Genomic DNA, 13,598 nt, shown 5'->3' with positions numbered 1-13,598 from the left:
CACAGACAACATGAGTTAAGACAAATTAAACATGGTAAACAGGGATCAAGTAAACGACCAGCAAGGTAGGACTGGTCCGGACCGGTTTCAACTATCAAACAGAACACTTTTGTCAGGATCAACACAAATTCTCGGAGAATGGTGCATTGTATCCTCACTGGGAAAGAATGAACAACAGTCCATGAGCACAGAGAGAGATGATAAAACAGCACACAATAAATCAGCACAAGCCAAAACACAAAAAAATTACAACCTAAGTGGTATACAACCAAAATTTCTAAAGAATCTATAACAAGAAAAAGTTTAAAGCTCAAATCTTCTGGGTGACATTGCCATATGTTGCCATCAACTGGATAGGCTAACCTTTTTCAGACCTAACTCGGTCGCAACTGTTCGTAATAAAACTTGCACTAGCTCTCTCACCGGCATTTCCCTGGCGAAAACAGAATTCTCAGAATCAAAATATGATAGGAATCTTGTATGTTTTTAGTTTCTAACTACTTGGTTGATTCCCGATATTTAGGGACCATACAGAGTTTTTGTCACCCTTTTACGGTGTGTTTCTACTTGAAGAGGTGATATTACCTTGATAACACAATCTCGCACAGCGAGGGGAAAAGGACAAGTAGGTGTGCACGGGAGTCACGGTTATCTTCTTGTAGTATGGTTTTCAGAGAGGGTCGCAATTGAAGAACCGAAGCAGACTCTGGGTGAATGGTGAGGCGCTCAAGTTCTTGAAGGACAAAGATAATCTCTTCAAGTCTAGCAGTTGGGATTGGACGAGTGCCTGCCAAAGAAAACCACAGATTACAGAATCGCAAGCATAGAACATATTAAGGTTCATAGGAAAATGGAGATCCATACCAACGTTATTTTCGTCGATTAAAAATCTACTCAAAATGAATTCACATCTTTCCATCAGCGTGGTGATTGAGATCCTGCTCACTTCTGCTCTTGTTGGGTGCCAGTTCTCAGTTTCAAAGCTGAACATACATAATTATCCGATGTTAGGTATGTTAAACCTGAAATAGGAATGAGTACTTTCTCTTTCTCTATGGTATGTATAAGCCAAAACATGTATATTATTATTATATATGTGTATGATGCAAAATCTGTAACTAAAGTCGAGGAGGGATTCTTAGGAGGAGCAAGAAACATCACACTATGATGTATGAGATGCAGCGTCTTTGCAGAAGAAGCAAGCAAAAAAGTAAAGGAACAGGCTTAATGATCCCGGAAATGTTAAACGTAAGGTTACCTGCTCAAGGAAAATAATTTTTGTAAGCATGTCAAGGAGAATCTGCTACAGTGGGCAGGCATCAGCTCAACAGTTTCAATAGGCAACGAGCATGTACGTGATGCACAGCGGTCTAGGGTTAAAACAAGCCGCTCCAAGACCTGTTGATTCAAGACACGGAAAAATCATATTAAGAATCAAGAATAATAGAGAACATATTACATGAAACCAAAGCTGCTCTCACTTCTCGGGGTGCATCGACGGTCGACTTAAGAATAACATCACCAAGACCATCTAACAAGGCAATCTCGAGGGTTTCATTGGCCTTAAGCGCTGCTGCAGGGAGAGAATTTGAAGAAAGTGCACGTCCACAATAACCAACAAGGAATATCTCGTACACATCTCCAATTTCTTTCCAAATGCGCATTCGAGCAGTTTTGCTATTTTTCAGGTCTGTGTCACCACCCGCAGAACATATCTTAACATCTTCAACAAGTAAACGGTTGAAGCCTTCAGCTGCTACCTTCCAGAGTGAACCATCTGGATTGTCTCGTCTTGTCATCATGCACCTGAAAGACAAAAGGATCTTGTAAGTTGGATTGTACGCACTTATCCTAGACACAACTGGAGATATTAATTAGATATTATAACTCAGAGACACTACAAAACTTCAGGAACTTTTCCTTTTGCAATTCTAGGAAGGGACGTGAAACTCGAGAGAGGAAAGAAGGGATTGACCGCACATGCTAACAAATTAACCAAATAACCTGTGCTTCTGTTTTGAAACTTATGTTATGAGACCATTGAGTTGTGAAGAGCAACGACATCAGCCCAATTATGGCATATAAATAAGAGTTGGTTTTACCTTCTCAGGTTTTGTATGATTTCCGGAAACAGAATATACTTTTCAACTGCAGGAGCCTGAAGGAGAAGCTCCACCAGAGCAGGGATCAGCTTTTCTGCAAACATATTACTCGTAATTCTTGGGGTTGGAATTGTTTTGTCAGACAAAACATCAGCTTTCTGTTCGGATACTTCACTGCCTGGGGTAAAATGATAAATGAACATCAGCATTAACAACTGTTACAGGTAGCATCAAGTACTTATTAGCACGGTGATCTGTGATGCTTTGCTTAATCTCACCTTCCTCATTTGGCAGAGCAGAATCAACCCGTGGAAGATAATCCAAAAACTCTCTTAGCAGGATTAGCCACATTGGTGAAAGGTGCTCAGGAGGACCCAAAGAGGGCAAGATCTCCAAGAAATGACGTAGTACAGGGGGGACATGTCCCTTGAAATCATCAAATATAATGCGCGTAAGTGGACGTAGGAACCCAAATTTTGAAACAGAGTACTTTTTCTTTTTGAAACACGAAACAGAGTACTTAAAAGGATGAATGTAACGAATAAATGCGGGAGAACAGACTTACAAATTCAGTTTCAAAACTCTCGCTACTTATGATGGCCTGTTTTATAGCCAAATCTACAATTCCCAACAATTGCATGTACATTTTATCATCAAACATCTTCAGTGATTGCACATATAACTCACCTGTCAAAACATTGGACAAAAATGAAAAAGGAAAGAGCGAGATCCAAGTGTTACGGACACCTTTGTTTCAGCTATTTCTATTCATCGAAATTGTCCATCGAAGTCAACGGAAAAGACTACAAAAATGCAGATAACTCACTGGAAAAATAATGAATTACCTAAACCATGCAGAATCTCTTGTTTCACCTTGGTTGCTGTGTCACCTGTGTAACTCGATGACTTCTGGAAAACAAGCTCATACACATCCATGACCGAATTAAGATATCGGAGTTGCAAATTGCCCTGATTCATACAAAAAGTTCAGTTAAAAAGTGCAACATGGATATGACAAACTCATTAATAGCTCGTAGATACTTGAAAGCGCTGTTACCTTGACACAGTGGGACACAACAGCTGTCTGCAGACAATTTATCGCTGCAAGTGATACCTCTTTACTTCCATTGAAAATGCTATTCTTAACAAAAGCAAGTAAAGACTCCCATCCTACAGAAGTAAAGGCTCCACGATATTTCAGATTTTTCATCAACCACTCCAGGAAAATCACAACCACTCACCTGACCAGAAGTTGGGTAAGCTTTCAAGAAGAGGAAAGTAGGAACGGAAGAGGCGGGCTATTCCTCCAAGGACAAGCACAAATGTTTCATCCCACTGCTTCTGGGCTGTATTGCGACTGCAAATCAGAAAGAGGATGGCAAGGTTAAATCGTAGGAAGAGTGGTAAGAATTCTAAAACAAATAAGTTATTCAGGCATCAAAGGCTATCAGAACGAGATGGACAATGCAAAAGATTTCCACGCGCAGAAAATTCATTTTGTCACCTATGATGTATAAGCATGTGCACTGCTTTCCCTCCCCGAGTACCTATTTCTTTCCCTTGCCATTCATCCTTTGATGATGTTGCAGCCTACAAAAGAAGATTCACTTGTCACGAGAGTCTCCTATAGTGGATGTATTGAATCGCTTTCCTCACCTTGTGAGAGGCGCTATCCAACATCGGGAAGATATAGTTCCACAGACAATCCTCCCACATGCTTTTAGAAAGTTTGTTCCCATGACTTCCCAAAATCTGAAAAAACGTCCTGACAGCTGAATTCCTCACCTGGAAATAGAAATGAGAAAATATGTAAGAGCGGCACCAACTTACCAAGTAAATAAAAATTCACATTGAAAAGACAACGGTGGTCTATAAAGAATACCTCTGGTCGATCGTCATCTACGAGTTTCTGAATTAATGAAAAGACTAAAAACAACAATTTCTCATGATTGACTATTTGAATTCTAGCTTCAAAATCTGGCTTGTTGTAATTGCTAACCACATGCTCTTCCACACCCTCACCATTTGTTTGCTGTGGAGAGGTATCAACATTACTGAATCCTGCAGGGACAGCACAGTTCATTAAGTATCTATAGTTCTATATAGAGCTTCGCTTGAGGTGATAATTGCAGAATAGGATTTGACATTTATTTACCCGATCCTTTCTCCACTAGACACCCATGGTGAAGCCCCTTTGCTATGAAATCAGTTAAAGTCCACAACAGGCCAATGGCTGTTAAACTTATATTCAAATCAGTCTTCTGTGCACTGTAAGCTCCGGTAACGTCAATGCACCTGAAATATTAACATCATTAATTACCATCCCCATAGAAACGAGGTAAAATGTTGACATCCCTAACAACTAAGTATCAAGAGGTAAAATAAGGAAAAAAGTAATTAAAACTGAGATAGGATCTTACACATGGAGACAGTCTTTCGGAAGAGTAGGAAGTCCATCACTCATAATAACCCGGAGACTCTGTGATGAACAAACAAGGTATCATTGACAAGACATCAGTAAGCGATAGACTAAGGCCATACAATGCTGCTAACTTTTATCAAATCCAAGGCAGCCATCCTTGACTAACCTGGAATCCAAGGGTCGCCAAATCCTTCTCTGATGCATCAGCAACAGACCTTAAAAGAATAGGTGAGGAATAGGATCAGTAAATGGAATGGAAATTCACGTTCACATACATGGAAAACCCCAGAAACTGAGCAGGAATCATACCTCAACATTTCAAGAATGCCAGGCCAGCTATAGTACAACTTTTCCCCACATCTCTGATGAGATAAGATTTATGCAGGAGCAAAAGGTTAGTTACTGAAGATATACAAATGTTGATTTCTGAATTTCATATCGTATATATACCTCCAGTACACGAAGAAGAATTTTTAATGAACCAACTCGAACATCCGACTTTTGAGCAGAAAAGTAAAGACCCCTGAGAGAAGATAGTACAACACACTCAACTGACTTCAACTCGGTTGACTTTGATTCTACCTAGAAGGAAGAACAAAAAAACGAAGAACAAATCAAAGCAAGGTCCTTTTTGCATGAGATGGATAGCTCGAATTTAAGCAAGGACTGCGAAGAGAGATCTCACATCCAGAGTTGAATCTCTTGATCTGGGCGGATCTTCTCCAAATTGCTCTGAACCTAAGACAGCACATATGGATTGATCCAGGGCATCAAGCGCCATAGTTCTCAAGTTTGGATTTGAGTGTACAGCGAGCTGCAACATGCAGGTGAAGTGTCAGCAATCCCAGAAGAATATCGGGATATCCTGCAAATAAATAGGTTAATGAATGCAGCGTCACCTCAAGAAAGTGGCTAACCACTTGGTCCCATAGTGGTTCCACTCCTGTCGTACGAAGAAAAAACAATAATGACGCACACAATTAATTCAGAATACAAGGCGACAGCATGGAAAAGAGAGATTGTACTCTGAAGATGAACTTATAAAATCAATAAAGAACATACTATGAAGATTATTAACGAGAATAGATATCATTCTGTCCACCGAAAAACTGATGCTCCCAATTTTTTTACTTGAAGCTGATGAAACACTCTCCGAAGTTTCTGTCATGGATTGATGGGACAGCATATGGAGTGCAGAAAGAAGCGATTTAACAGCAGACACGTGCATCAGAGCCGAGCTTTCAAAAAGCTTGCAAGATGAAAGCAATGAGTAGAGAGAAGTAGATCTAGCCATAGAAATCTCAACCAGAAGATATTAACCAGAGTAATCCAAGGCCATAAATATAGAAGACACTTGTTTTGGCTTACTTGAGAATTTAAAGAAGAGAGAATGCTAAAATCAGCGTACTGCCTAGAAGGCTCCCTGGTGAGCTTTGGGACTGCAGTTGCGACCTCCTACAAGTAAAAGATAATGTTATATTGCCCTAAAAACTTCGTTAGAGTAATCACAAATGAGAGAAAAAAAAAATATAAACTAACTATACTAAAGATCCAACTAATTATTCAACTTAAAAAGACAGTCCTGCAAGGGGTTCTTGCCAAATTTACCTGGGTGGTTGCATGAGGAGAATGAATTGCTCGATCTAGGGCTGCCAGAGTTTCAAGAACCTGTATTTGTTTGGTATTTCTCGTTATCATGAGATAGATTACTTGAACATACTTGAAGCAAAATACTCACCAGCACCCATGATGCGCCCAATACGTTATGCAACCTATGAGCGATGTTGAAGAGTGTTCTCAATGCCTGAACGATAATCAGACGGTCTGTCAGCCAAGCACATTGAACCAAATCATTTTAAATGGAAAATCTGCAACGAATTTTTTTTTTCTTTCGTGATGTGCATATACGGAAGAATGAGATATTGGATAAAGAAAATTAAATTAAATACCTGAACATTCTTGGGGGTTAGAACAATGACATCTTTCTGTTCCACTTGTACTTCAGAACGTTTGGACACAGGAGACTGTACGATACTGCTGAAATCACAAACGAAACCCCCAAAACCGTCTAGCACTGATTAAGTAGCTTTGACATGATATCTAAAGCATAATTATAGAGGTACCTTTTCCTTTCCGCATCAGTCGGCAAAACGATGGTAAATTTACAAAGTGATGCAAGAAAAGAGTTCAAGGGTTCTACAGCATGAAGAACGCCACATGCCTGAGGAAAAAGTTATAATACCTATCAATTCTTTTGGATAGGTAGACAACATAAGGTTAATTGTCACTGTAAAAAGTGTAAAGCAAAGACGTCTGCACATCGCCAATTAGTATCCAAATCACTATGGAAACTTTGAATCCGGTTTTACATGTACCTGAGTAAATGCTTGATATCCTTTCAGTATCTCCAATACGATTGCCTCACCTTGTGACCTTCAAAAACAATTAGATTTAAAAAAAATCCTCAGTGTTTCGCCTCTTCACAATCAATATATAGTCTGGCGAAAGAGCTATAATACCTTGATAAAATTAGGGAAAATGCATCGAGTATAGTCAGCCACAATGAGTCTACCATTGACATACAGAGATGCGAGGTTTTCCCAGTACAATTATCAGACGAAGGATGAAGCTCATATTTGGGGGATTCAAGCTGGCGGTTTGAACAAAGGAAAGTATGGAAAAAAAGACACCAGCAGGCAAAGATTAGAAAGATATATTGTTAGCCAAACATTTATATTGCATAGCGAGGAGAACACTGCTTCAATTACCTCTCCAGTGTCTACCGCTTCATCTGTTAATGTAGCAACTGTAAAAACAACTCCAAGTAAGCCTTCAATTGCCAAAGTTATTGCATGAGCTTCACTCGCAACGAGAACAGCCGCACTAGAAGCATCATTATCAAGAATCCATTCAATTCCTACAGCAGTGGGGAAATACTTATAATGACAACTTTATTAATGAAATAAAAAATAACTGAATTTGGTGGTCCTTAAGAGGTAATAATCACAGTAACAAAATAATTGATTACCTTTAGCTTTGCTACTAAACATCCCAGCAACAGCTGCTAGACTTTCCTCACTCGTCTCCTGAAACTACTTTCAAGAAAACCAATTTGAAACTTTAGCCATGTTCCAAGTTTTTACGCCTGTTATTATCTATAGTCGATTCTTAAGCTAATAAGGCCTTTTAAAAATTCCTGAAGTTGTTCCCAAAAATCTTTCTCGCTACACAAAATAAGTAAATACTAAATGCATATCTAAAACCAGCTAGTAACAAAATCATTATAGAGCCTACGAGATCAAGCAAATCGAGACTGCATACAAACCCACCTGTATGCTAGATACAACTCGAGCAAGTGCTTTGACCATGCTCTCCACAACATTTGTATTTTTAGGGTGCCTTGAAAGAGAAAGTTACTATTAGATTACAAGATCCAGAAAAAAAAAACTTAACAACTGCCATTATGAAGAAACAACAAGAAGGGGTGATTAATTTCCTTAACATGCAACACTGAGTGCATCACAAGGACACAAATAAAATTAAGTAGCCTTACATATCAAAATTCTGGAAAAGGATCTGTAATGTTCTTGCCTCAACACAGAACCCCTATGTAATGCACATAAACAAGAGACCTTAGAAATGTGAACTGAAAAGATTGAGACACAAATTCCTATATTATCGTACATACACGTGCAAGTAGGAAAACGGAATATAATGATTACCCTCAAAATCTCAAGAACAAGAATGCGATGCCACAATGGCAAATCTAAAAATGTAGCTTTCACGAGCATACTTAGGAACACCTGCACAGATAGAAATGAAATGGACATACATCAGTAAAGAAAACCTGCAAATATCTTAGTCAACAGGAGGCAATGTTTTCCTAAACCCTAAACCCTTTGCAGTCAATAGCACACAAGCCTACAGGAAACAAGAAAAGTTGTGCATACTGTACCTCGCATTCTGTAATGAGAGACGAACTATACAGTCGAATAATATGAGCAACTGACCGCAGCACCAACCGGCGGAAATAAGGTTCAACCATTTCTCCCTCGAGCTGAGTATTAAAAAACTTAGTTCCATGAGTAAATGCACGTAGATATGCTTTAATGCTAAATTGCAATCCAAGTTTTATCCATATCACGTGGAAGTATTCAAAGAAACAAGAGGTAAGGAGGCATGATTTTACCTCCGAGTTGGTCCGAAGTGATGTCATCAGAAGGGAACAGATTTGGTGACGCAAAACCTGATGAACATACAGGTATACTTTTACAGTTATGTCAGTATGTTAATGGAAGGATGAAAACAAGTGCCCATTTGGTAAAAGCCTAACATTACCTGTTCGTAGGGAAGTAGTATCTTAAAAACCGAGATATAGTTTGACAAAACAAACCTGCAAAGTAGATTTGGAACTCAACATTTAAAAGATGATTTTTAGTCTATTTCAACACGAGAAACTACATTTTAAAAAGGCGTTGCTAACACTAACTCAATTAGTTCGAGGGAAAAGGTCCTCGGAAGAGAAGTAACATGCAACCAAGCTGCCTGCAAAAGCATGAAGATAACAATCAACTCTGGTGAAATACCTATAACGACACTTAGCTGGAGAGGAGATACATAGCCAGAATAAGTATAGTTGAATTAACACATACAGATCCACCTGCAGCTGAGGCTGTCAGGTCCTCAAGCAACCGCAGACCAAGTTTACCGGTTTCGCTCAGGGTGTCTCTCATTGTCAATCGACCAGAGATGACATCTTTCTCCAAGGGCCTGGTTTCATATTTCTGTTAGTCTATTAAATAGCTGAAATACCGAATACCAAAGGTTCCAATTTCCAATTGGATAAAGCAAGAATTCTAAATGAAAAGACTGTCTTTCATTCTATCAGGAAAAACACAAATAAACCAGCATATAACAATTGCATCCCCACTGTATATTATAAAATATTTTAAAGTCCACGGAAGCACAAAAACTATATCTGGAGAGTAAAGACAGTACAAAAATGAGTTCAAAGAGTAAGTCAGACAGAAGCGATCAGGACTGACATACTCTGAATTATTGATATTCTGACTCAAATCTCCTGTCACGGAGCCAGTCCTTGCTGTGTGACTGCTAGAGCTAAATTTAGGCATAGGAAGGGACTCAGCGGAAACCACTTGATCAAAAATCAACGCAACTGCTTGCCTAAATGTAGCTGCAGCAGTACTGGGAGATAAAAAAAAACAGAAAGATTTTTGATTTTGTCAAAGTAAAAAACGTTTGAAGAGAAAAAATACGATCGGAGTAATGAGATAAGGTTTGAATAAAAGAAACTTACTTGTAAACACTAGGAAGTCGGTTGTTATCAAGAAGCTTGAGACAGATACTTAGTGCCAGAACCATATTATCCTGGAATTAAGAAAGATGCTAACCCTCACGAATAGCAAAACCAAAAGGAAGCAGACTATGGAGAACTAATAATTTTACACTAGCACAAGACAGTTTACTTAATGGGTGTCACTTTCCTGACATCTGCATTCTGTTATTATATGCACAATACCATTTTAACTTTCTGGACTGATTTATAGGTTGAGTTATAATTTAGTCTAATTTTTGCGTTAGACTTCCATTCTTTCTAGACCAAGCTTGTCGTATTCACCTCGGTTTCTGGATGTAGGCGAGATTGGAATATTATCAGTATAGTTTGTAGAGTCTTTAGTTGGATATTTTCTTCTGCCATTTCTGAATGCTGCGAGTAAAGGAAACACCGCGTTAGGTAGTGTTTAGCAGTAAAATTCATCAAATACAAAAGTAAATCTATTTCACCCATTCCATACTAAAAACACCAAAAAGGCATGTCTCTAGTATAAATTAAAGTATCAGAAAGACCTAAATCTGTTAAATGGTATCTTCAAAGATAGAATGAACGTCAGAATTCAAAAAGATTAAAAAAAGATGAAAGAGGTAGAGATCTGAACTTTAATTCTCAGGAAGATTCAATTGTTTTTTCCGTGCATAATTTCTAGTAACAGAAAAGTCTCACTTACATCTTTCAAGGTAGTAAGTATTTCCTTTAGAGATGATGGTTCAACTGCATCATGAGATATAAGCTTCTGCAAGCAGGAGAGTCCTATAACACTAAGTTTAGTATTTCTGACCCCACAAGCCATCAAAAAGATCCGAAGAATATCATCATTGCTCGAAAGATCACTTGCACTAGATGATGAACGAAGCTGAAGAAAAAAAACAAGAACAAAATAAGATAACGTCAAGTGTGCCTTACAGTTCAATTCAAGTGCAAGTGCCTTATTCACTAATTACAGTCTAACATAGAATCTGAGAATGTAGAGTCCAAAAATCGAATTTTATTATATCTATTCGTGAGTAAACAGAGAAGTGCACAGATCACTCTTCACATGATCAATCAATCAATCAAACGCAGATTCAATCTTAGAGCGTCAGCTAACTGAAAGGAAACCATCATATATATCCAACGTTCACAGTGAATTCAAGCTCGAAACAGCAGAGGAGTGTGCATTAATGTGTGTGGGGGGGGGGGGGGGGGGAATCAAACCTTCAAAATTGCGTGCTCAGCTCCGTCTTTCACGGCGGGATACCTCCTCCGTGCCTCCGCGGAGAGAGTGCGAAGATCCGCCTCCAGAGCCGCTACCAAAGCCATTTTCGTTACTTGAAACTTCTCGAGGTTTTTTTTGTGGGGGGGGGGGGGAGTGAGCAGCTCCGATAGCTAGGGTTTACGATGTTACCACTGAATCGTGAAGTCTCGCATCGAGATCGGAACAGGTAAGCTCCGATCGATACGAATTGGGTACAACAAAAGGAAGATGAAATCGAAAACGAAGAACACTCGGATTCGAGCTGAGCTGTGTATGTTATCACGTGGATGTCACGTGCCTCAAATCGCCTCACGAAAACACAAATACAATACATTTTTACCTTGTATTAAAATTTTTTGAGACAACCACCAAACATTCAAACAGCAATGCTCAAGTATAACATTCTTTTCTTAAATGTAACTCCAACTACAAACAGAATTACAAACACACAACAATATAACAACTCTTTGAAACAAACAAATCAAATATATATATATATATATATATAACAATCTCCAATCAATTGGCTAATATATCAATCACTGCTTTGTGAGCTCTCTTGCTCCAGAGACTCGTAGTAACTCTTACTCCACAACACAATCATCTATCGAACCAGCCTTCTCTTAGGATGGAGCCGTTACATGCCGTGTAGGATCAAAATCATAAACTAAACTTTATCCTTTGATCCGTCTAAACCCGAACCAGATCTCGTAGTGATTAAACAACAAACTATCATGCGTCTGTCTCCCAGGGACTCGAGTCCCAATCTCGCTAATCTCTCTGCGCATTTCTCTCCTCCTAAACGCGTACAAAACTTTATGTTATGCGACACAAACATTCTCCCCTCGTACGGCTTCAACTTATCAACCAGCCTCTCGACTCCACTCCAAACCAGCTCGTCAGGCATGTGCAAGAACACCGCACTAGCGTATATTAGATCATAGGCCACACCCGAACCGAACTTGCTGAACTCCATATCTTCCCCTCTGACTATAAGAGGCCGCTTATGCAGAAGACCTTGAGAAGGAAGCTCGTACCTCAACGCAGCCATCAGAGAGAGCTCGTCTTTCTCAAGGCAGTGGAAGTTCCCAGGGTCGAGGTAACGGATGAAATGCAGACCAACACGGAGCGTACCGCACCCTATCTCGAGGACTCTGGCGTTGGGTTTTAGCCGGGACGCTTCGGCTAAGAACTCAAAGACGTCACGCCCACCAGCCCAAGGCTCACCGTAGTTGCTGTGATGCTCCTCAACGAGTAACTCACCAGGGCATGGAAGAGCTGTGTGGTTGCTTGCTTCATCTCCTACGTAATGCGATATACCTTTGTACCTGAATCCCCAAAAAATTCAAAAATGTTATCTACAGAACACAGCACAACACATTTGGATATCAACATTAAAATGTCTACACAAAATATGGTTATCAATGTTCTAAAAGTCGATCGAGGAGGCGCCTACGTCTGCCACATCCACTATAAAGCTTTTAATTACCGCCTAGCGATTTCTTGAACATTTGTTGTTTATAATCTACTAGATTAGATTACTGTTACGATCTCTTGGTGCATCAGCATTATATCATAATGTATTTATATAATCGATTAACAACAACAATCACAAGCTCAACACTAGAAAAGCTACCTACTACTACCATAATGCACTAACTGAGCTCAAGGAAGCAAGCATCAAAGATCTTGAAGCTCTTGAGTAATTTTTTTTTCTTTCTTATGAATCAAAGCAAGCAAAGAAGAGAGATGATTTACTGAATCAGATCCTGGAGTTGCTGCTCCCTTGTGCGAGGATTAATCCCTTTCCGGAGAACATTCTCGTGCATATGCAAACCGTTCGATCTAATCAGATCCTTAACCCAATCTATGTCCTCTTGAGACGTCGAAACTCTCTCCTCCGACCTCACATCACCGACGATGGCATCGGATATAGATGATGGACATGAGCAGGAAGATAATGAAGACGATAGGATGAAGAAGATAACCGCCGATAACGAAGCAGTTAGAACCAGGACTGGTACCGTAACAACAATGCCTTTCTGCATCGCCGACGAATAAGAAGAAGAAGAAGAAGAAGACGACAGAACCGCCATTAATGTACAAATCTCTGTGGAGCTTCCAGATTTTTTTTATTCCGAGAGGAGAGATAAACCGGCTCAGACCGGGTTTAATCGTCTGATCTGTGTAATCCAGCATGAAAGCTGGACCGGTCGAGTAAAAGTGTAGAACCGCGCGGTTTCATCATCAAAATGTTTTTTTTTTCTGGATAATTAGCAAAATGGAACAAATCCAACTTTTTTTGCTGAAATTTTAGATTGAATAGATTTCTCCTTTCGCTTAAACTTTTGATATGATTTTTCTCAAAATTGGACAAGGACTTGTCCTTTATCAATGGAAAAACTAATTTTATATATAAAAAAATTTTGAGTCAACTATTTGAAACATAACTAACATTTGTATGGTTTTTTTCCAAACTAA

At 39.2% G+C, this 13,598-nt stretch overlaps 1 protein-coding gene and 1 non-coding gene across 5 annotated transcripts; both read right to left on the bottom strand.

The window, feature by feature from the left end:
• Nucleotides 1-32: 32 nt before the first annotated feature.
• Nucleotides 33-11,367, bottom strand: LOC108854355 (uncharacterized). 4 transcript variants are annotated; one of them, XM_018627897.2, is made up of 45 exons: nucleotides 11,078-11,367; nucleotides 10,551-10,736; nucleotides 10,163-10,252; nucleotides 9,842-9,912; nucleotides 9,574-9,729; nucleotides 9,177-9,294; nucleotides 9,014-9,069; nucleotides 8,863-8,917; nucleotides 8,714-8,770; nucleotides 8,480-8,581; nucleotides 8,247-8,327; nucleotides 8,078-8,130; nucleotides 7,854-7,923; nucleotides 7,553-7,616; nucleotides 7,293-7,441; nucleotides 7,044-7,174; nucleotides 6,900-6,957; nucleotides 6,648-6,745; nucleotides 6,474-6,561; nucleotides 6,263-6,328; nucleotides 6,133-6,192; nucleotides 5,893-5,979; nucleotides 5,587-5,773; nucleotides 5,424-5,467; nucleotides 5,210-5,338; nucleotides 4,975-5,106; nucleotides 4,834-4,886; nucleotides 4,691-4,739; nucleotides 4,523-4,581; nucleotides 4,258-4,397; nucleotides 3,985-4,163; nucleotides 3,759-3,887; nucleotides 3,607-3,692; nucleotides 3,344-3,459; nucleotides 3,160-3,272; nucleotides 2,948-3,071; nucleotides 2,668-2,789; nucleotides 2,381-2,528; nucleotides 2,103-2,280; nucleotides 1,482-1,806; nucleotides 1,259-1,398; nucleotides 865-983; nucleotides 586-787; nucleotides 364-433; nucleotides 33-157 (listed from the first exon to the last, which is right to left on the bottom strand). In XM_018627897.2, the coding sequence occupies exons 1-45, from the start codon at nucleotides 11,180-11,182 to the stop codon at nucleotides 155-157; spliced, it is 4,848 nt and encodes a 1,615-aa protein (XP_018483399.1). In that variant the 5' UTR covers nucleotides 11,183-11,367; the 3' UTR covers nucleotides 33-154. The 4 variants fall into 4 exon arrangements, 3 of the variants coding, with proteins under 3 accessions (XP_018483399.1, XP_018483397.1, XP_018483398.1); XM_018627895.2 differs by having other exon boundaries at nucleotides 33-433; XM_018627896.2 differs by having other exon boundaries at nucleotides 33-433; nucleotides 6,474-6,558.
• Nucleotides 11,368-11,490: 123 nt separating this feature from the next.
• LOC108849296 (uncharacterized) lies at nucleotides 11,491-13,365 on the bottom strand. Its single transcript, XR_008944354.1, has 2 exons — nucleotides 12,876-13,365; nucleotides 11,491-12,445 (listed from the first exon to the last, which is right to left on the bottom strand). It is a non-coding gene; the product is annotated as an uncharacterized LOC108849296 (transcript).
• Between the last annotated feature and the right edge of the window lie 233 nt (nucleotides 13,366-13,598).

The sequence above is a fragment of the Raphanus sativus genome, chromosome 4 (assembly GCF_000801105.2).
Source record: "Raphanus sativus cultivar WK10039 chromosome 4, ASM80110v3, whole genome shotgun sequence".
NCBI classification, from domain to species: domain Eukaryota; kingdom Viridiplantae; phylum Streptophyta; class Magnoliopsida; order Brassicales; family Brassicaceae; genus Raphanus; species Raphanus sativus.
This window is presented reverse-complemented; position numbering and strand designations above follow the sequence as displayed.